At 41.7% G+C, this 23,026-nt stretch overlaps 1 protein-coding gene across 1 annotated transcript; it reads left to right on the forward strand.

The window, feature by feature from the left end:
- The first annotated feature begins 412 nt into the window (after positions 1-412).
- On the forward strand, positions 413-21,070 carry LOC148102110 (protein NLRC3-like). Its single transcript, XM_087844381.1, has 11 exons — positions 413-427; positions 535-574; positions 695-846; positions 2,994-3,065; positions 5,097-5,301; positions 5,453-7,247; positions 8,352-8,525; positions 8,739-8,912; positions 9,090-9,263; positions 14,402-14,575; positions 20,883-21,070. Exons 1-11 carry the CDS (start codon positions 413-415, stop codon positions 21,031-21,033), a joined length of 3,126 nt encoding a protein of 1,041 aa, XP_087700507.1. The 3' UTR covers positions 21,034-21,070.
- Positions 21,071-23,026: the final 1,956 nt, after the last annotated feature.

A 23,026-nucleotide genomic window follows, 5' to 3' on the forward strand; every position in this document is an offset into this window, starting at 1 on the left:
TAAAGCAAAAATTAGGAAACGTAAAGTCCGAAGTCTTTATATTAAGGCCATCAGTCAAACAACACTGTTGGTCTGGGTCTAAACAGAGCGCGTTGTGTGTGACGTCTTCTTTTGTGCATGCGACCGCTTTGAGCGTTCACACTAGAGCGCGTTTGCTGTCACATTTTATTTGTAGTGTGAACGAGCAGACAAAAAAGTCGGATTTGATCAAAAAATCTGAATTGAGCATCAAGACCTGCAGAGGGAACGTAGCCTTAGAGAATGGTGAGCTGCTAAATGTGTTTTATGTGGTAGCATCCAGTGAAACAGCATTTATACAGTCTAGCACTGACTCAGTTCACTAACCAGGTTCAAGGAAATAACTGGAAGATTTCCCAAACAGAGAAATCATGCTGGGATCTTTGTTCCCGCTATGAACTCTAATACAGTACAGATCTACATGTCAGGGGAGAAAATATAAGAAACAAAGATTTCCAATAAAACACATAGAAAATCTGTTTTTCAGGTTCAGATTCATTTTCTGAATCTCCGCAGCGGCACGTGGAGGAAGTGGTGGCCCTAAGCAGCAGATACTGTTTGTAGAAGTAACAGAGGAGCAATCAGAAGCAAACTGATTTAAAGAGAGGGGGGGGGGGGGGGGGGATTAACAGATGAACAACCCATCATGTTCTCATTACTCTTCTCCATGTCACAGCTCAGCACTCACATCACTGCTCCATCATTATTCACAGGAACCCACCTGGACCTCCACCCAGCTCTGTGTCCTTACAGAGTGACCGGTCTAAAGATCATCCCATTGATTTTAAAGTCCAACCTGTGTCCTATGAGAGTAACTCAGTCAAAGATGTCATTAAGAGATTTGAGCAAAGACAGTCAGCTGAGAAAAGGTAAGCTAACACCAATAATATCAGCTGATAAGTGATGAGAATTTTACTGAAGATTTATAACTTTTTTCAGGATCCATCAGAGACTCAAACCTGGACCTCGACCCAGCTCTGTGTCTGCTGCAGAGAGGTGAGCTGTTAGTAACATGAACTCTTTGATTTAACTGCTCGATGTTGTTCTGCAGTACAAACATGTCGTTCCCTCAGTCCCATTTAAACTGTCTTTTAAAACAAGCCTTTGGTTTTTAAACAACTGAAAACCCACTTCAGCAAACAGGAAGTGATCAGAGCGTCCGTCCACTTCCTGTCAGGCCCTGCAAACATTTCATATTGAAGAAAAGTAGTTGATATCTCACATTTTTACTCCACCACATTCAACCATTTTGACATTTTAGGCCACAGCATGAAACTCCCTGGTGGTCACATGACTCTATAACATAACAGGAGTCATGTGACCACCAGGGAGTGATTTGTATGGATGTGTGTGAAACACATTCAAATCAATCTCATTCATCAATGGAAACATTTTTGGTGTAAAATGCACCAACACTGAAAACGCTGAAGATAAAAACACAACAAATGAAATATGAACAAATCGAGGCTTTGAATACACGTGTGTGTGTTTGAGACACAGAGATAAATGGATTGTGTGTCTGTCCTATTGCTGCATGAGGATTTTATTGTAGATTTTGTGCATGTACACTTTTGACCATGAAGGTGTTGAAAGGGCGTAAAACAGTTGGAGGCAGTAAGAGTGACCGGTCTAAAGATGCTGTCATTCACTTTAAATCAGGCGTGTGTCGTCCTGCAGAGAGGTAATGTGTGTGTAAATGTTGTTGTGTGTTTGTGAATAAATCCTCCATCATGTTTAATGTCAGCTCTGTTTCACACACATGTTCATATGTGCAGCGGTGTGTGTTGGAGTGTTTCCACAAACACAGCAGATACTCAGAGATTATTTTTAGGAAGAGGAGATGTTCTCAAACTCTCTGTCCTAAAACTCTTCACTCAGTCTGATCCCCACTTCCTGCTCCTCAGCAGTGCTGCCATCTTCATCAACCAGGACAGAAATGAACTGAACTGTTGTTTCCTCATCAACTTCTTTCTGTCTGCTGAATCTGTAGTGAATCAAAGTGAAACGTGTGAAAATGCAGCTGTTAATGATCCAGTTTGTTAGATGAACGTGTGAATGTTGCAGTGTGCTGTTAAACAGTAACATAGTAACTGTGACGTGTCCTGATCTGACAGTAGATCATGTTTGTGTTCTTGGTCACATGACACAGGTCAGCTGTTCACACAGAGTTCATCTTTATAGGCTGGACCAGTTTGGAATAATACTGGGAGTAATGGTTCTTATATGGAGCTTTTCTCCTCTGAGCACTTTGATACTCGCCTCGTTCACACATGGAAAGCAGTGCAAATAAATGCAAACACGGTTTTCCTGCACTCATCTTTTATCAGGATGGATGTCAGTGTGAGCTGTTGTATGAAAAAAACAAGTATGAAAAAAGTGTTTCACAGTTTTACTTTGAAAAACAAACAAACTGTGCTGCAGGTAAACAGTTTGATGGTTGGAATGAACAAACAAACAGACTCAGCAGCGCACAGACGTCCGAGCTTCATATATCGGTTGTTAAACTTAACGTAGGAATCACAAACATTCAGAGATGAACTTACACACTTGGCTTTATACGTACTTTGAGTTGAAACGTACTTGATCTGTGAATGATGACGTATCACGAGTACATTTACTGAGAAACGGCCTTTAACTTTAGAATCAAAGTTCAGTTAGAAAAACATTGAAGTCATTCAGGGAATTATGATCTTTGTGTTTTTACAGAGTTTAAAACACAACAAAGAAGTGTCAGTGATCAGGATAACAGTGGAAGGACTCTGGAGTATCATTTGTATTATTGATCATTTTGATCTCTGACAGAGAAACTACAAATACAGATGCAACAAGGGAAGCAGCAAAAGTGACTGAACACAGCTTTTAGAGGCTAAATTCACATTTCAATAATCAAAGTGGCCTCGTGTGTGTGTGTGTGTGTGTGTGTGTGTGTGTGTGTGTGTGTGTGTGTGTGTCCATGGTTCCTCCACAGAGTGGAGCAGCAGAGCTCAGAGGTTCCCAGTGGTCAGTCTGCCCAGCAGCATCAAACACAGCTGGACTCCATATTTATGGTCTGTACATGTACAACAACTACTTTATTATTATTAATAATACATTTATTTATAGGTCCCTTTCAGAACACCAAGGACTCTGTGGACTAAATGACCAAAAGAAACAAACTTTGACTGCAGGCACGGTCTCTGTGCACTGAAAATCTGCATTGCACACAAAAAAAATCCACCTGAATTGAAATTAAAGTAAATAGGTTAACAATTCAGTTTTGCAGTGTTAGTCAGTGACTGGCTGCTCCCGTATGGGATCAGAACGATGCCACCTTATCCCATAGTCCAGCCAATGATGCGATTCACATTCGTATATACGCAGCTAATCAACGTGGTTGACTGACAGCGTCCTTATGTGCCAACACCAGTGTTTTAGCAAAGCGGCTGATGTGGAGTGAAGCCACGTTAATGACAACGTGTACAACCATTGGAGTTGGTTTGGTTGTTTGGTTTTCTTCCTGAATAATATTGTTGTTTATATTTACTGCGGGAAGAAACGGTAAAAACAGCGTTTCATAAGGAAAACGCTCGGAAACGCTCTCCACCTGTGAGCAAAGATGAAACCAAAACACCCCACCCTTTCCTATTGGTCGAAAAAAGTACCATGTCGACCATTCAAAACATGATATGGCAACATGGCATTTAGTTGTTTAGGGAGGGGGAAGTTTTAGGAGTGACGGCGTGTTTGAGATGTGAGAGATTTGTGACGTTTAGTGCAAATCTTGTGTAGTTAGTGTGTAGTTAGTGTGTAGTGTAGTCAGTAGTTGTGTTGTTGTGTGTCAGAACAATGAGGCGACTGCTGAGTGTTACAGGTGTTACCGCAGTGACACATCTGCTGCTGTCAGGCCTGCAGGTATCAGGCTGTTGTTCTCCTTCATCTCATAGTGGACACAAATTATTTTTTGGAGTGGCACAAATAATTTGTGTGGCATCAGATTTGATGCAGAACAGCTGATTGTTCTGTAAATAGTTTGAAATGTTTGTTTAAAAAACACCTTGGCTGCATTTTTAGGTAAACAGCTGCAAAAAACTTTGTTTTACCTTTTTGAAGAAGTATAATTAATTGCCCAGCACTGGTCATTATTTACTGTATTTTGCATCCAGAGTTACAGACTCTCTCCCAGACCACAGACTCAGACTCATAATACAAGTCAGAGCTTAATAATAAATAAAAACTAAATGAAGTTGTGTTTTCAAAATTGGAGTTCAAGTTATTTTTTACTTCCAATAGTGTTAACATACTACAGGTCATGAACAAGGTTGTTTTTAATTTTCATTGTAAGTGGGCTAAAGCAGTTAATTAAAAGTAGTCTAACATAAATGCTGTAATTAGATTATTTTAATAACCATGTAACCTGGATGGATTCCATGCTGGCGTGACCACAGTGCACACGTCTGCTGTTGCTCACAGTGGTCCAAGGGACGCTCAGCGAGTTTGTGTGCTCAGACACATGAAACATTAGAGGCAACATTGATCACAGGGAAACATTTTAAACATCGAGGCTTTAAACAGAAACCAAAGTGAAACAGTTTGTAGTTGAGATCAGTGAGAATGAAGCTGAATAACTGTTTCTTCAATAACTTTGAGCAATAAATGACAAATATGATGGAAAGTAGGAGCATTAACACTTACTAATGATGTGAGTCGACACTCGGCTATATTGAGACGACCACATTAGGTGGTCCTCAACTGTAATGGAAACCAGTGGATCCAGTCCAGTCGTGGCGACCTGTAGTGAGTCGATCTGAGCGGCTACTAATGGAAACGGAGCCATAGATTTTTTTGTGATTAATAACAATGAATCACAGGATTTTTACATTACTGTTAAAATCTCATGTTGTTTGTTAAAGTGTTGTTAAAGATGGTGACAGATGTACCCTTAGGCCCCTCCTCCATTCAGAGATGGTCTTTCCCTTTTCACATAAATGGCCTCCTTGACTCCGCCCACAAACCAGCATTCACATTTTCTCAGGACCTTCTTGATGTTGTGTAGACTGAAGTTCAGAGTGGTGGGTCATTCATAAAGTATTCTGTTCCAGCTGCTGGAGGACAACATCATCACTTTTGTGAAGAACGAGCTGAAGAAGATCCAGAAGGCTCTGAATCCAAATAAGCCCCAGTGCTTGGAGTTTCAGAGGGAGGATGATGAGCAGAGGAGAAACAGCAGACAGGCATTTGTGAAGATCACAGTGGACTTCCTGAGGAGAATGAAGCAGGAGGAGCTGGCTGACCGTCTGCAGAGGCGTAAGAGGATTTATCTAAAGATTTAAGCTGCTGGATAAATGAGACACTTGTGACACCAGTGTGTTCTGTCATTTCTCAGTGGGTCAGAAATTGTCATCAGCATTTTGTAAAATAGGATTGTTAAAGTTGTATTTTTATTATTATTATTCAGAACTTCCAGCTGCTGTTTGTCATCGTAACCTTAAATCTCCTCTGAAGAAGAAGTTCCAGTGTGTATTTGAGGGCATCGCTAAAGCAGGAAACCCAACCCTTCTGAATCAGATCTACACAGAGCTCTACATCACAGAGGGAGGGACTGCAGAGGTCAATGATGAACATGAGGTCAGACAGATTGAAACAGCATCAAGGAAAACAGACAGACCAGAAACTACAATCAGACAAGAAGACATCTTTAAAGTCTCACCTGGAAGAGATGAACCAATCAGAACAGTGCTGACAAAGGGAGTGGCTGGGATTGGGAAAACAGTCCTAACACAGAAGTTCACCCTGGACTGGGCTGAAGACAAAGCCAACCAGGACATCCAGTTCATGTTTCCATTCACTTTCAGAGAGCTGATTGTGCTGAAAGAGGAAAAGTTCAGCTTGGTGGGACTTGTTCATCACTTCTTTACTGAAACCAAAGAAGCAGGAATCTGCAGCTTTGAAGACTTCCAGGTTGTGTTCATCTTTGATGGTCTGGATGAGTGTCGACTTCCTCTGGACTTCCACAAAACTACAATCCTAACTGACCCTAGAAAGTCCACCTCAGTGGATGTGCTGGTCATAAACCTCATCAGGGGGAAACTGCTTCCCTCTGCTCGACTCTGGATAACCACACGACCTGCAGCAGCCAATCAGATCCCTCCTGACTGTGCTGGCATGGTGACAGAGGTCAGAGGGTTCACTGACCCACAGAAGGAGGAGTACTTCAGGAAGAGATTCAGAGATGAGGAGCAGGCCAGCAGGATCCTCTCCTACATCAAGACATCACGAAGCCTCCACATCATGTGCCACATCCCAGTCTTCTGCTGGATCACTGCTACAGTTCTGGAGGATGTGCTGGAAACCAGAGAGGGAGGACAGCTGCCCAACACCCTGACTGAGATGTACATCCACTTCCTGGTGGTTCAGGCCAAAGTGAAGAAGGTCAAGTATGATGGAGGAGCTGAGACAGATCCACACTGGAGCCCAGAGAGCAGGAAGATGATGGAGTCTCTGGGAAAACTGGCTTTTGATCAGCTGCAGAAAGGAAACCTGATCTTCTATGAATCAGACCTGACAGAGTGTGACATCGATATAAGAGCAGCCTCAGTGTACTCGGGAGTGTTCACACAGATCTTTAAAGAGGAGAGAGGACTGTACCAGGACAAGGTGTTCTGCTTCATCCATCTGAGTGCTCAGGAGTTTCTGGCTGCTCTTCATGTCCATCGGACCTTCATCAAGTCTGGACTCAATCTGCTGGAAGAACAAAAAACCTGCCAGAAGTCTGAAACAGGAGAATCTACAGAGAAACACTTCTACCAGAGTGCTGTGGACAAGGCCTTACAGAGTCCAAATGGACACCTGGACTTGTTCCTCCTCTTTCTCCTGGGTCTTTCACTGCAGACCAATCAGACTCTCCTACGAGGTCTGCTGACACAGACAGGAAGTAACTCACAGACCAATCAGGAAACAGTCCAGTACATCAAGGAGAAGCTCAGTCAGAATCTCTCTGCAGAGAAATGCATCAATCTGATCCACTGTCTGATTGAACTGAATGATCGTTCTCTAATGGAGGAGTTCCAACAATACAGGACTTCAGGAAGTCTCTCCACAGGTAAACTGTCTCCTGCTCAGTGCTCAGCTCTGACCTTCATGTTACTGTCATCAGAAGAAGATCTGGATGAGTTTGACTTTAAGAAATACTCTGCTTCAGAGGAGGCTCTTCTGAGAATGCTGCCAGTGGTCAAAGCCTCCAACAAAGCTCTGTAAGTAAACATGAACTCATTGCTTAAAATCTTATAATCGATAAAAATCTTAAAACCATGGGAAATAAATCAGAAATGCTGAGTTCAAAGAACAGTTAAAAAACATAAAAATAGTGAATTAAATGATCATCAGTCACTCAGTAAATATTTTTTCAGTCCAGCAGGACGTGTCAGTATTTCTGACACATTTTTGTCTGTAACTCTTATCAAAGTACAATCCAGGCCCAGCCAATAAGAACCTGAGCTCTGATCCTTCAGCCCCTCTGAGAGGTTTATTTTCCTCAGCTTGTTCATGTCTCCAACTCCAGCAGTTTGTTTTCTATCTCACTTTCAGTGCACACTCTCCCTTTTGTATTATAAATCTCTGCTGTGACTGTCCTGTTTTTATCCAGGATGGAGGGAGAACTTGGGCTTCATCATTGAAATTGCCACTCAGGTCCTGTTTCTTGACAGTATTCATATCTAACTGTAAGGCTTCCATAACCAGTGTTCCCACAGAATTACAGTGGGTTCTCTCTGGGTCCTCTACAGTTTCCTCCCACTGTCCACAGACATGCATTTAGGTTACCTGGTGATCTAAACTTCATGCAGGTGTGAGTGAGAGTGGTTGTCTGTCCTTCTGTGGGCTTAGTGGAAGAGACTGGATGGATTTCTGCTTTGTCTTTGATATATCCTGACAGCAAACATTCTCCATGAAGTCTGCATTTCAGCTCATTTCCTTTATACACACCTTTAACAGGAAGAGTTTTATACAGCTAGTGTTTAAAATCCAGTGTTACTCACAGTTAATTAGCATAACAATTACTGAATTAGTAAAATTTTCGAAAATAATTATTGTAGTTAATATTGTATAATAGTGTACACAGAATTATTAGCTCAGTAGGTAGAGTGGTCGCACCATGATCGTAAGGTCGGGGGTCGACTCCACCGAACAGCTACCCTGAGGCTTCCCTGAGCAAGGTACCATCAAGGTACCAATTGTGGGCATTGGACTGGTAGCACTCATAGTCTCATAGGTTAAAAAAAAAAAAAAGGTTTAACATATAAACAAATTTCATTTGATCACATATATTGTTTTGTTTTGTTTTTTCCTTTCTCTCTCAGACTGAGCAGCTGTAACCTGTCAGAAAAAGGCTGTGAAGTTTTATTGTCAGTGGTCAGCTCCCAGTCCTGTAGTCTGAGACAACTGGACCTGAGTACCAACAGCCTGAAGGCTTCAGCAGTAATGCTCCTGTCCACTGCAGTGGAGAGTCCACACGCCAAACTGAATATTCTGAGGTCAGATCAATTTGTATTCTGTTTAGTTCTATTTGTTTCTGTGTTTGATGTTTGTTTTTGTTTATATCTTTATCCAGTTATCCTTGTTTCGTAGCATTTATATTCATTTCTAAGTTAAAGTGAACTTATACTAACCTACTCAGCACAAGACAATAAGCTATTGCACCCTGGTTACACTTTAACAACAATCTTTATTCATGTTTTTATCTTCAGACTTAACATCTGTGAACTCTCAGAGGAAAGCTGTGAAGCTCTGTCCTCTGTTCTCAGGTCACAGTCCTCTAGTCTGACAGAGCTGGACCTGAGTATCAGAAAGCTACAGGATTCAGGAGTGAAGCTTCTGTCTGCTGGACTACAACGTTTAAACTGTAAACTAAATACTCTGAGGTCAGATCAAAAAAAAATATATATTTTTAGAATTATTAATTAAAGTTCATACATATGATGTGTTTCTTGGTATGTTAATGTTTCCTTTAAAAATAGAAAGTCAACATTTACTGTTGTGAAATGTATTAACAAACTCTACATGAGTATTTGTTGTATAGACTGTCTTTTATTTTTCAGACTGAGTGGCTGTAACCTGTCAGAGAGAAGCTGTGAAGCTCTTTCCTCAGTCCTCAGCTCCCAGTCCTCCAGTCTAAGAGAGCTGGACCTGAGTAACTCTGACCTGCAGGATTCAGGAGTGAAGCTTCTGTCTGCTGGACTAAAGAGTTCACAGTGTGCAGTGGAAACTCTCAGGTCAGGATTCAAACTTTTCCACAGATGATCATTTGAAATGTGATTTATATTATTGTATAAACAGGAAACTTTTATACAGCTGTCAAGTGAACTTTTATTCACATTTGAGTGGATAATTGGACTCTGAATTACTAAAAGTTGTTATAGTCATGTCTTTGTTTATTTAAAAAAAATACTTCATGTACTGCCTAATTTAAAGATTTAGGCTCCTATGGGCCCATAAAATATATATTTGATTTCTTTGTGAATGAAATTAGGAGGATATCGGCGACTACTGATTGGTTCGCTGTTTGTTTTTTATTCACTGTGCTTACTTAATTTTAAAGGCTGATTTCTCAAAATGAGATGTTTATCTTTTCTTCTACAACACTTGGAGCCACCAAATCTTCTTGCTTGATTTATTCATTACAGCTTGATTTAAAGAATATTAGACTCGTAACATAATAAATATATTTATTTCACTTCTTCTTGAGAGAAAGAAAGGGACGACTGGGTGAGCTCCAGTGGTTTATCCCAGCAGAGAGAGCGGCACACTGGGCTGCAAATGATCACAGTAGTAATGGCCATAGTTTGATAAAACAGGCAGTCTTACCCTGTAGATAATACAGGGTTCTGGTGCCGATGTGGGGGAGGGGACTCGCCTGGTACTAACTACATACTACTAACTACCTCATCCAGATGTCTTCCCTACTAACCCTGATTAGAAGTAACTGCAGTAGCCTTATAGGTCAAATCAGTTTCACCTGTTAAAGGTAGCTCCACTATTAATGGTGTCTCTTGTTATTTCTGGGATGAGTTTAGTAGCCTGAACAGTTGCTTAAAGGAAAGGTTATTTTTATTATTATTATTTAATTATTAAGTCCAGGGTAACCTACAAGAGCTGTTTGCACAAAGAATAATACTCAGATTTTTAGATTTTATCATTTTACACAAGGTTTAAAAATGAATGTCCACAATTGAATTGCAGAAATTGTTATTGAGCTAATACTGATGTAGTTGTTATCTTTGGTAAGGAGAGGTTGGAGGAAGAATGAGCACAGTCAGGCCTAAAGATGCTCTTAACAATAATAATGGATTGCATTTATATAGCACTTTTCGAGACCCTCAAAGACCCTTTACAATTCCACTATTCATTCACTCTCACATTCACACACTGGTGGAGGTAAGCTACAGTTGTAGCCCCAGCTGCCCTGGGGCAGACTGACAGAAGCGAGGCTGCCATATCGCGCCATCGGCCCCTCTGGTCATCACAAGTAAGCGGTAGGTGAAGTGTCTTGCCCAAGGACAAAACGACCAAGACAGAGAGAGCTGGCTCATCAGACAGACAAGCTCATCTTGTAACGTACTGGTTCGCTGGTCAGCACACCAGCTGACTAGCAGATCAGCTAACTGCAGCCACAAGCTGAAGGACGATTAAATGTAGTGGAGATATCAGGGATGACACTGGTGTGTCCAATTCACTCTTTAGCACTCCGGTCACTCCGGTGTGTCAGCCAGAACACCACTGAAGGCCAAATGATCCCAGCGTTTGGAATAAGGAGCTTAAGGTTCAGATTGAGGCACTTTATTCTTTCACTGATTGATTCTTGTGGCTGTGATCACGTGTGTGGTTTCTTACAAAAAGGAAGTACACAATACAAATACATGACAAATAAGATAAATAGATAAATTAGGGCTGCTCAATTAATCGAATTTTAATCAGCCTACCTAGCACTAGCTGCAAACATTGTTAAAAGGGAAGAGAAAATGATATTAGCATTAGCTGGTAATAATTATTCACCCCTAATTAGAATTAGCCGCTAATGCATTAACTCCTCACATCGTTATAATGCAAATGATGCTAACTTGCATTAAATTAGACTGCTGTTATTAGCTAATGCTATTTAGCAGTAGCTGCTCACATTGTTATAAAGCAAAGGAAAACGATATGAGCATTAGGTTCTAATGCGTATTTGCCTTAAATTAGACGTAGGTGCTAATGGCAGCCTACTTAGCATTAGCAGCTCAGATGTTGTAATGCTAGGGAAACGAGTGTTAGCATTACCCGTTCACATTGTTATAAAGTTAAGGGAAATAGTGTGAGCATGAGCTACTCACATTGTTATAATGCAAGGGGAAATAGTTAGCATTATTTGATAATGCTAATTCACGTCAAATTAGCAATAGTTATTAATGGTAACACACATGACATTGTTAAAATGTAAGAAAATACATTGTTAGCATTAGCGGATAAATTAGCATTACCTAATAATGGCAGCCTTCTTAGCATTAGCTGCTCATATTGTTATAATGCAAGGGAAAAGAGTTGGCAAAAACATTGTTAGCATTAGTTGATAATGCTAATTCACCTAAATTAGCATTAGCTAATAATGGCTACGTACCTAGCATTAGCTACAAATATTGATATAAAGCAAGAAAATATGCTATTAGCATTAGCTTCTAATGGTTTTTCATCTAAAGTATTAACTCTTCACATCACAGGGGAAAAGTTAAAATTGAATAAAAAAAAGTGTTCACATTAGCTACTCGTCCTGTTAAAAAGTAAGAAAAAACATTGTTAGCATAAGGGGATAATGCTAATTCACCTCAAATTAGTATTCGCTAATAACGGCAACCTACTAAGTATTAGCTGGTCACATTGTTATAAAGTAAGAAAATATGGGTATTAGCATTAGCTGCCAATTCCTATTCACCTAAAATTAGCATTAGCCACTAATGGCAGTCTACTCAGTATTAACTCTTCACTAATATAATGCTAATTCACATCAAATTAGCATTAGCTGCTAGCATCAGCTAATCACGATTACGATCTGGGCTTTCAACGATCATTAAAAATGACTGAGCCGATTATTAGCCCCTCCCTCGTGCTTTACTCTCGCGCTGCTCCGTGTGGCAAATCGAGCGCACCTGTCTGCATTTCGAATACGTGTCACAACAATTAAGAGCAGCGGTCCCCAACCATTATTGCGCCACGGACCGGTTTATGCCCGACAATATTTTCATGGACTGGCCTTTAAGGTGTCGCGGATAAATACAACAAAATAAAACTAGTACCAGTCCCGAAAAAAGAAGATTTATTCATAACAGACGTGAAAAGATCAAGGAAAACCGAGTAAACAATAAAAACGATAACAAAATAACGCTGAAAACCGATAAAAACCCTGAAAACTATACATTTCACACCTAAGCCTCAACTCTCGCGGCCCGGTACCAAACGACTCATGGACCGGTACCGGTCCGAGGCCCGGGGGTTGGGGACCGCTGATTAAGAGGACCCGAGGGAAGCTCGGAAAGCTAAGCAGAAGTTATTTGGAGAGGAGAGTGACTGCCGTTGGTTGAAAAGAGAGGTAAAAAAAACTTCAGTGGTGTGGAAACATTATGGGTTCTGAGTCAGACGTGGATCAAGTAGACATAGTGTGTAAACTTTGCTACAGTGTCATAGCTGCACCACAGAGCAACACTGCAAAGTTCACTAAACATAGATGTTTACATTTTTCATTTATTTTTCATATTGCAAACATTTGCACTGTTATCAGTATTTGCACACTATTTTATATTATTTTTTGACAATCTTTAAAGTCATTATTCAATACATTGTTATTGTTAAATATATATATATATATCGTCAAATAATCGAGATCTCAATTTCAGTGAAAATAATCGTGATTATCATTTTTGCCATAATCGACCAGCCCTAAGTTACATATCCAGTTATATGCATACGTCAGTATAGCAAAAATAGCCATATATAAGGACAAAGATCACAGTACTATAATGCAGTAATGTTAAACACAAAGGTGTATATCTACATAAATCTATCCTATCAGTGATCAGGGTACTGTAGTATACTTCTACTACTTACACTATAGAAACTAAACGACATTAGTGTGACTTTAAGTTACCATCAGTACAGACGAACTGATGGTAGTTGTACAAAATAAAGGCATTGCAATTATTGTGAAGGGCTTCTGGTTAAAGTAAGATCAGCTGATTACCTCACAACAAATTGTTTGCAATAGAACGCAGCTCCCACTCTTCATTAATATCATGTACTGTAACTCCCAAGTAACCATGGTTACCCAGCCACGCCCAGTAGTCTCCAGAGAGACCAACAGCAGGTTCATGTTGTAACGCTGTGGCGTTCGTAGTCTCTCCTTTTTCTGCAGCTCATGTGTTCTTCTTGTGATGGTGCGTCTTGAGGGAGGCTCATACATGCCGTCATTTGTTGATCCTAAGAACGTTCCTCAGACCGACTTCTTCAACAACACTAATCAGCCTGCAGTTTGTAGCTACTCACTTCACTGTGGCATTTGTTAGCTTGTCTTTCTTTGGTTTATCTAGACTCCTCCCACAAGCTGATCCAACGTAGTCTGCCCAAGCCTCCCACCGCTGTTTATTTAGGTGGTTTGTTTGCTGCCATCAACAGCGTGTAATGCATTTAAGTGATACTTCAGACTTGAAGTACTCCGACAATAAAAAACTCAACTTTGCTTCCAGATAACTTTAGTTGTATCAACACTGCCCTCTGGAATAATTAGACTTTGGTGACAAACTGATGTGATCTCCATGTTTCCTTATTTGGACTGTGGGCGAGTGTCAGAACTGAATGTACTGAGTAACATGTAGAGTTTAAATATGTGTCAGTTCCAGTTTTAGAGCTCTAAAGTGAAGCTATCATGTTAGGAATATGTTAGGAATAGACAGTAACACTGAGCACACTGAGGTAAAATCTTTATTTATCCAGTTCATCTGTAGGCTGAGCTCAGTCCATCCATTTAGTGAAGTGACGTTTAAAGGTCTCCTTGTTCTGTGAGCGTGCACAGATCCTGAAGCAGAAAGCCTGGGTTAACAGAGAAATGATCATCACTGTGATGATGCTCATCATCTCTGACTGGGATTTGAGGTTTTATCAAAGCAGCAAACACAAAGAAAGCCTGGCTATGTTGGACTTGGTGTGGCAGCACCTCCCAGTTTGAGTTCAGGAGACGGACACCCTCTCTACTTTGAAGATCAGCTTCAAACTTTCCTTTTTGATAAAGCTTATAGTTCGAGCTGGATCAGGTGACCCTGAACCCATCCCTTAGTTATGCTGCCATAGAGATGGATAACAGACGGATTGTTGTTTTGTGTGTCTGCAGCCTGTCAGGCTGTCTGATTACAGAGAAAGGCTGTACTTCTCTGGCCTCAGCTCTGATCTCCAACCCCTCCCATCTGAGAGAGCTGGACCTGAGCTACAATCATCCAGGTGACTCAGGAATGAAGTTGCTGTTGTCTGGACTGAAGGATCCAGGCTGGAGACTGGACACTCTCAGGTATGGAGATAATGTCTGATAGAGGAGGAAGAGCTGGAAACATTTCCTGTGTCATTTACTCACTTCCTGTTTGTTTCCTGCAGATGAGACATGAACAATCACACATGCAGGAATATTTTCAGGGACAGACACACTGGTCTAGCTGGATAGTACATTGAAATTTATGTAGGGGGTCTCCAAGGAGTCTGTTTACAGGAACATTAATGATAACTGATAAGTCATGTTGTGAGTTTCATTAAAAGTAGACCTACAGTTGGGTCCATAAATATTTGGACAGAGACAACATTTTGTAACTTTAGATACACTTTATTAGGTCACAGGTGTACCTGAGATAGTGGGCACTGTGTACCTAATAAAGTGTCAGCCATGTGTATGTTTCCCATGCTGTATGTCCACAGTCACAGTGACAGTCAGTGACACTGACAGAAGGATGAAACAAGGCTGTGAATCATTTCAGTCTGTGTGTGTGACAAAGAGCCAGACAGGAGCAGCTAACATTTGGAAATGGAACCTTAAATAATGACAAACTCTACATTCACAGCTGAATTCACAATAGATTTATTCTCAAGTGCACATTTAGCAGCTAATGCTAATACTGTTTTTCCCTTTGCTTTCTACAACTTGAGCAGCTATTGCTAAGTAGGCCACTTTGCTCTGCTAAGGATTTGTGTGACCATGATGGAAACTCTGATAAGCTAATGCTGCTAAGGTAATGCTATTTATGGGCCCTGTTAGAATCAATATTTCATTCTCATTCTGTTGTTTGAGAACAATATTAACATCTCACATCATTATAACACAAGAGAAAAGGGTATTAGCATTAGCTACTAATGCTTATTCACCTCAAATTACCTTTAGCTGCTAATGGCAGCCTACTTAGCATTAACTCCCCACTAATATAATGCTAATTTACATCAAATTAGCATTAGCTGCTCATATTGTTATAGGAAAGAGAAAACGGTATTAGCATTAGCTGCCAATAATTATTCACCCCTAATTATAATAAGCCGCTAAAGGAGGTTTAAACGTAGGGAGATTTTGGGTCTTCACTCACCCCGATTCTGTTAGCCATCACGGCCTCCCTGCTACTGCAGATAAGGAGGTGGTCCGCTTGCCTCCACTCCAGAGAGAAGGGTTACATCTCCTGGGTCTAGGTGCGGTTTGCCCCTCTGGGGGCGGGGGTACCTGGACCTGGGATATAGAGTATGTTTGGGGAGTGTGACTGTCTGTGCAGTGTCTATCTGTGTCTGTCTATATGTTGGGTGAGTGCCGAGTATTTGGTTGTGTATATGGGGATGGGAGTGCATGTTTGTGTCCACGTGCGCCTGTTCGTCTGTGTCTATATGTCAGGTTGGGTCTTAGACTCAACCTCTCTGGGTAAATCTCAGGCCCTCCAAAGTACGGAGGCCTATCTCCCCTCACCACACTCCCTGCCGGTGGCTGATGCCCTCAGACGTTGGTGTGTTGGTGGTCCTTGTCGACTGGGGCTGGGCGCTCATGTATGTACCGGCTCACTCCTGGTGGCCGATTGGTGGGGCCTGGCGCCTGTGGCTCGGCTGGGACCATTCCGGGGGGTGGGGTGCCCTCAGGCCTCTGGCCCCTGGGCCTGAAGCTCGGTCCTCTCTGGCACAGCTGGCTGCCGGCAGAGCCCACGGGCACGCCACTGCAACCCCCTCTGGCCTCTGCTCCATAGCTGCTGGGTGACCTCTCGTTTGGGGCTCTACTCAGCTCTTCCCAGGAGGGTGGCACGGTTCCCTCCCTTTTGGTGGTCCTCCTCGGGTCCTCGTACTCTGGGGCCTCTGGATATCTGGGGCCTGGATCTCCTCCATACCTGCTTCATGCCCTGGGGGACGGGGCTATGGCTCCCCGCACTCCCTAGCAGATCGTTACATGGAGAAATCTTTGGAATACAAGCATGCTGATCCACACAGGCGTGCACACAGGTGTGCACACAGGTGTACACACGGGTGTTCACAGACGCGGACTACACCTTTCTTGGCGGCTGCCTCAAAGCACATTGTGCGCTGTCTATCTTCTGTGCTACACAATATCGTTTAATATTTAGTATCTACTGTTATCTACTGCTAGCTAGTTTATTGTGATGGTGCTGTATTTATTATGTTGCTCTTTTTTTTGTTTGCTTTCTCTTCTGTTTTTTTTCTCCATACTGGTGATCCAGGTGTTTTGAAAAAGAAAAAAAGAAAAAAAAAGAATAAGCCGCTAACAGCAGCCTACTTAGCATTAACTCCTCACTTCGTTGTTACCCAACGGAAAAGAGTATTAGTATTAGCTACTATCATTTTTAATAAGTAAGAGAAAACAGTGTTAGCATTATTGGATAATGCTAACTCACATTAAATTAGCATTAGCTATTTACAACAGCGTACTTAGAATTAGCCGCTCACATTGTTTAAAAGTAAGGGAAAACAGTATTAGCAGTAGAGCATAATGCTAATTCACGTCAACGTAGTATTAGTTAATAAGGGCAGCCTACTTAGCATTAACTGCTCACTAATATAATGCTAATTAACGTCAAATTAGCATTAGCTGCTCAAGTTGTTATAAGGAAAGAGAAAACGGTATTAGCATTAGCTGCTAATAATTATTCACCCCAAATTTGAGTTAGCCCCTAATGGCAGCCTACTTAGCATTAACTCCTGACATCGTTATAATGCAGGGGAAAAGAGTTACCATTATCGGATAATGCTAATTCACATCAAATTAGCATTAGTTAATAACGGTAGACTTCGTATCATTAGCTGCTATCATTCTTACAAAGCAAACAGTATGAGCATTAGCTGTTAATGCTTTTTCATCTAAAATTAGAATTAGCCACTAATGGCGTATTGTTAAAAAGTAAGAAAAAACATTGTTAGCATAAACGGATAATGCTAATTCACCTCAAATTATTATTAGCTAATAACGGCACCTGCTTAGCATTAGCTGGTCACATTGTTATAAGGCAAGAAAATATGGTATTAGCATTAGCTGCCAATTTCTATTTAAGTAAAATTAGCATTAGCGACTAATGGCAGTCTACTCAACATTAACTCCTCACTAATACAATGCTAATTCACATCAAATTAGCATTAGCTGCTAACATCAGCCTACTTAGCACTAGCTGCTCACATTATTAAAAGGGAAGGGAAAACTGTTTGCATTATTGGGTAATGCTAACTCGCATCAAATTAGCATTACCTAATAACAGCAGCCTTCTTAGTATTAGCTGCTCACATTGTTATAATGCAAGGGGAAATAGTTAGCATTATTTGATAATGCTAATTCACGTCAAATTAGCAATAGTTATTAATGGTAACACACATCACATTGTTAAAATGTAAGAAAAAACATTGTTAGCATTAGCGGATAAATTAGCATTACCTAATAATGGCAGCCTTCTTAGCATTAGCTGCTCATATTGTTATAATGCAAGGGAAAAGAGTTGGCAAAAACATTGTTAGCATTAGTGGATAATGCTAATTCACCTAAATTAGCATTAGCTAATAATGCTTTTTCATCTAAAGCATTAACTCTTCACATCACAGGGGAAAAGTTAAAATTGAATAAAAAAAGTGTTCACATTAGCTACTCGTATTGTTAAAAAGTAAGAAAAAACATTGTTAGCATAAGGGAATAATGCTAATTCACCTCAAATTAGTATTAGCTAATAACGGCAACCTACTAAGTATTAGCTGGTCACCTGTATTTAGATTGAAATGTCTGTATTAACAGTTCTATAACCTTCTTCTGAACATGAATGGAACACTGTAGAAAATGAACTGTTCTTCTGAACATGGCTTCTCTTGCCTACTCCTTGCTGCTAGAGACCTGGCTGCGTTTCCTCTCGCATAGCCGAGCCAGATTTGGCCTGAGGGAGGAAGCAGCTGCAACCCTCAGTATGTCTTGAAGATGATCATCCGTAAGTCTGGACCTGTACTTGGACTTACTGAAGTTCAAAGTGGAGAAGAGCTTTTCGTACAAATATGTGCTACCAAAAAGGCACATGGTCCGCTTGAACATTCGGGAAAGCCGAGGGAAACTAGGGCTCAATTCTCTCAAAAATTGTCCAAGCTTGTCTGCTTTTCCACTCACCTCCCTGAACTTTGCTTTGAGTTGAGTTGAGTTGCACTGCAGCTCAATGAGCTCCATTTGAAGCACAGAAGGGGCATCTTGCACATCAAAGGAGAAGGGGTCCGCAAAAATTTGAAAGGTGGCTCTGTGCGTCTTGAAGTCAGCAAATCTGTGATCAAATTCCTCCTGTAGCCTCAAAATGACATCAACATACTTGTCAGCACTGAATGGTGTGCCTGCATCCACGAGTGCCTTGCATGCTGGGAAATGGCAAAAGTTTGTCTGAGAGAGCTGAGCTTTTCAGAGCGCAAGTTTTGTGGAGAATGCTCTCACGTTGTCATAGGCAGCACTGACAAGTTGCCCCTGGCCTTGTAACGTCTTGTTCAGTACATTAAGCTCATGTGTTATATCAACAAGAAAAGCTAAGTCCATGAGCCATTTGGGATCAGTTAGCACAGGAACACTAACTCCATCCTTCTCCATGAAGGCTTCACTTCTGCTCTCAACTCAAAAAGTCTCTTTAATACATTTCCCCTGCTGAGCCAACGTACCTCAGTGAAGTCGAGCACATCCCCATATTCTGACTCCATTTCCTCTAAAAAAGCACAGAACCTTCGGTGCTTTAAGCCCCTGGATCTGATTTGCTTGATGCATTTCACAACAATAGACATCACATTGTCAAACTTCAGGCATTTGCTGCAAAGGACCTGCTGATGGATAATGCAGTGCAGAGCAATGGCCTCCTCCACGCCTTCCTCTTCCAGTTTTTTTTGAACAAGTGCCACCAGTCCATTTTTCCTCCCTGTCATTGATGGCGCTCCATCTGTTGTTATTCCAACAAACCTCTTCCATGGCAAACCAACATTCTCAATGGCATCACACAGCTTGTAAATATCTGCTGAGCGGTGGTCTGGCCATGCATTGGAATTACTGTGAGCAGCTCCTCCATCACTTCAAAACTGTCATCAACACCACGGACATACATTGGGAGCTGGGTAGTGTCGGTGATGTCTGTGGTCTCATCAAGAGCGACTGAGTATACACTGAAACATTTGGCTTTCTCACACAGTTGGTCATAAATGTCACTTGACAGGTCAGAAATGCGATCTGCTGCGGTGTTGGCAGAAAGGCTGATGTTGCTAAACTGACCTTTCTTTCCCGGACAGACTATATTTGCAGCCTGCAATATGCACTTTTAGACAAATTCACCTTCTGTGAATGGCTTCCCTGCTTTAGCAATCATCTCACTAACCACGTGGCTTCGACTGCTGCATTATTCTCTTTGGTTGCTTTCTTGAAGAAATCTTGCTGCCTCAGTAGATCTGTTTTAAGACTGGCAACCCGGTTCGCTCTCTCATCTCCCTGGTATTTTGCATCCACCTCTGGTTAAGTATAAGAGCCCTTTGTTAGGGGGACCACTGGACTCTTAGCACCAGCTTTGGGGTCACATCTGGAACACACACACACACACACACACACCTACACTATGCACAGACTGGTACTCTTTGTTCATACCTGTGTAAGACGTCATATGTTAATGAACTTATGCATATTCATGTAACCTCAATAAAGAGCAGTGTTACGAGGGAGCAGACGAGAGCGACTGAGGTCAAGTGAAGGAACGGCGCTGTCACAGTTCTCTCCCTCATGAATTGTCTGGTTCCAGCGGTGGGTCTGTGCTAGACGACCCATCACCAGCTTTTTCCAGCTTTTTCCACTGGTTACCAGTACGTGGTAGAATCCACTTCCAGATCTGGTTGTTTGTCTTTAAATCTCTGAATGGATTGGCTCCATTTTATCTGTCTTTAACAAAATAATCCAAGTCGAGCCCTCAGGTCTGCAGATAAGTAGCTTCTGACCAGAACTAGACGTAAAAACAGAGGTGAGCTTTATCGATGGCTGCAGCCAAACTCTGGAACAGTCGCCCTTCACATCAGGTCGTCACCAACACTCGACATTTTTAAAACCCGGTTGGAAACACATTTGTACTCTGTAGCTTTCAATTCTGACGAGTCTTTATAGTAATCACTGTGTATGTTTCCTATTTTCTCTCTACTCTGTGCAGCACTTTGGCTCAAGCTGTTTTTAAATGTGCTGATAAATAAATGTAGATTTCTTTGAATAAAACAGTGGAGCCGAGCTTTGAGCTCGGTGTGTAACAGTGTGTGTATGAGAGCCATGTAATGTCCATGTGTGCATGCTGACTGTGCTGCTCTGACCCCCCTCCTCCTTTCAGGGTGGAGCCTGCTGGAGTCCGATGGTTGAGACCAGGTCTGAGGAAGTGTAAGTGTGTTTTTAATGGGATTCATGAAAACAAAGCAGCACACATTCAACCATCTTCATCATGTCAGGAGTCATCATCAAAGTGTCAATCAATGAACAGATGATGGATCAATAACTGCAGCTGGATTGTGTTTGTTCTCTCCATCAGATTCCTGTCAACTCACAATCGACACAAACACAGTGAACACAAACCTCCAACTGTCTGACAACAACAGGAAGGTGACACATGTGGAGGAAGTTCAGTCATATCCTGATCATCCAGACAGATTTGATGTTTGTCAGCTGCTGTGTAGAAATGGTCTGACTGGTCGCTGTTACTGGGAGGTCGAGTGGAGAGGAGACGTTTATATATCAGTGAGTTACAGAAGCATCAGAAGGAAAGGAGGCAGTGATGACTGTGAGTTTGGATGGAATGATCAGTCCTGGAGTCTGATCTGCTATGTGATGGTCCTCGTTATGTCTGGCACAATAACAGAAAAACATCCATCTCCTCCTCCTCCTCCTCCTCCTCCTCCTCCTCCTCTGTCTCTAACAGAGCAGCAGTGTATGTGGACTGTCCTGCTGGCACTCTGTCCTTCTACAGAGTCTCCTCTGACTCTCTGATCCACCTCCACACCTTCAACACCACATTCACTCAAACTCTTTATCCTGGGTTTTACTTCTATCCTGCTTCCTCAGTGTCCCTGTGCTGAGTGGAGTGTAAAGAGTGTCTCCTGTTACAGAAACACTCTGACTGTTGAACAGATAGTTCAGTCTGTACATGTCTGTCTCTTTCACTCACAAACACGTTTTCAGATTCATGGATTCAATCAGTTGATGTTTGAAACTCTTCTAAATGATTCCTTGTAAACTTCTTCCTCTTCAGTCACAAACAAACAGGAAGTGATGTCACATGTGTTCCTGTCCACACAGCAGAATGAGTCTATTGCTGACAGTGATGTACAAACAGAGTGAGCATTTCTGAGGCCCAAAATAAACTGAGTAGTTCACTGAATGAACAATGGACTGTGAGCTCAGTTCCTTCATCATTAGTATGGATTATATTTGTATATGTATTATATTAGTATCATATATATCAGGTGCTGCTGCTGCTGCTTTCAGTCATTGTGCAAATGTGCTGTTTGTAAGGTTGTAAAGCTGCAGTCAGCTGAGACTGAAGAAGTCACCTGATCAGTGAGCAAACTTTTGTGAAAACGTCCAGATGAACAGAATCAACCTTTTGGGATCAGCCAGCAATGCAGCATCATTGTTGTTCAGGTTCAGAGGTTTGCAGGAATGAACTGATGACCAGAAACAGCTGCAAAGTCCAATAAAATACCAGCTGGAGTTCAGCTGCATTTGAAGAAGTCAAAGAAAAGTAAGGATGGCAAAGGGCGATGTTTTCTTCCAAAGAACTGAAAACATGGTCGACGCCTCATTAGAAGAATAATCTGGACATTTGTGAGGAACTCTAACCAAGAAAGCAACACAAGAAAGCAACGTCAAACAGATCCAACAGACAGTTTCCATGACTGGAAGTGTTGAGTGTAAAAATGCTACATTGCATTATTGCATCCTCTCACCACAGGAGGTGCTGTTGGCACCACTGATTGCTGATCAGCTGTTCTCTGATGATCTGATTGATACTGTGAATAACGGGACTCACTGAACTCTGTGACACAGTGAAGATTACAGAGTTTAACTTCAACATCTGACTGACGTCACACAGACAGAAGGATGAACCAGTGAGGCACAGAACACAGTTACTGGAGATACTGGATCAGCTCCATGTGAACCTCTGATGGAGAAGCTGCTGACCCAGAGAAACATCAGGACATGAGAGGCAGCTGCACTTATCTAACAACATGTAGCAGAGCTGATCTATGTTAGAGGATCTATCACAGCAGCTGAAGCCAAAGTCCAACACTGGATACCAGCTGAGCCTGTGCTGAGTGTAGTGTTACAGGAAAAGGGCAGAAACACTGACACTGGTAGCTCACAGTGATGCTGACTGGGGCACAGAGCTGAATGATGCAGCATCAGGACACTGTTTCAGTCTGACTGACAGAGAAACCTGTAGCTGTATCTACATGTGAGGCAGAGGCTACACAAGCAGCT

The sequence above is a fragment of the Neolamprologus brichardi genome, chromosome 7 (genome assembly GCF_056152115.1).
Source record: "Neolamprologus brichardi isolate AB-2024 chromosome 7, ASM5615211v1, whole genome shotgun sequence".
In the NCBI taxonomy this organism is placed as follows: domain Eukaryota; kingdom Metazoa; phylum Chordata; class Actinopteri; order Cichliformes; family Cichlidae; genus Neolamprologus; species Neolamprologus brichardi.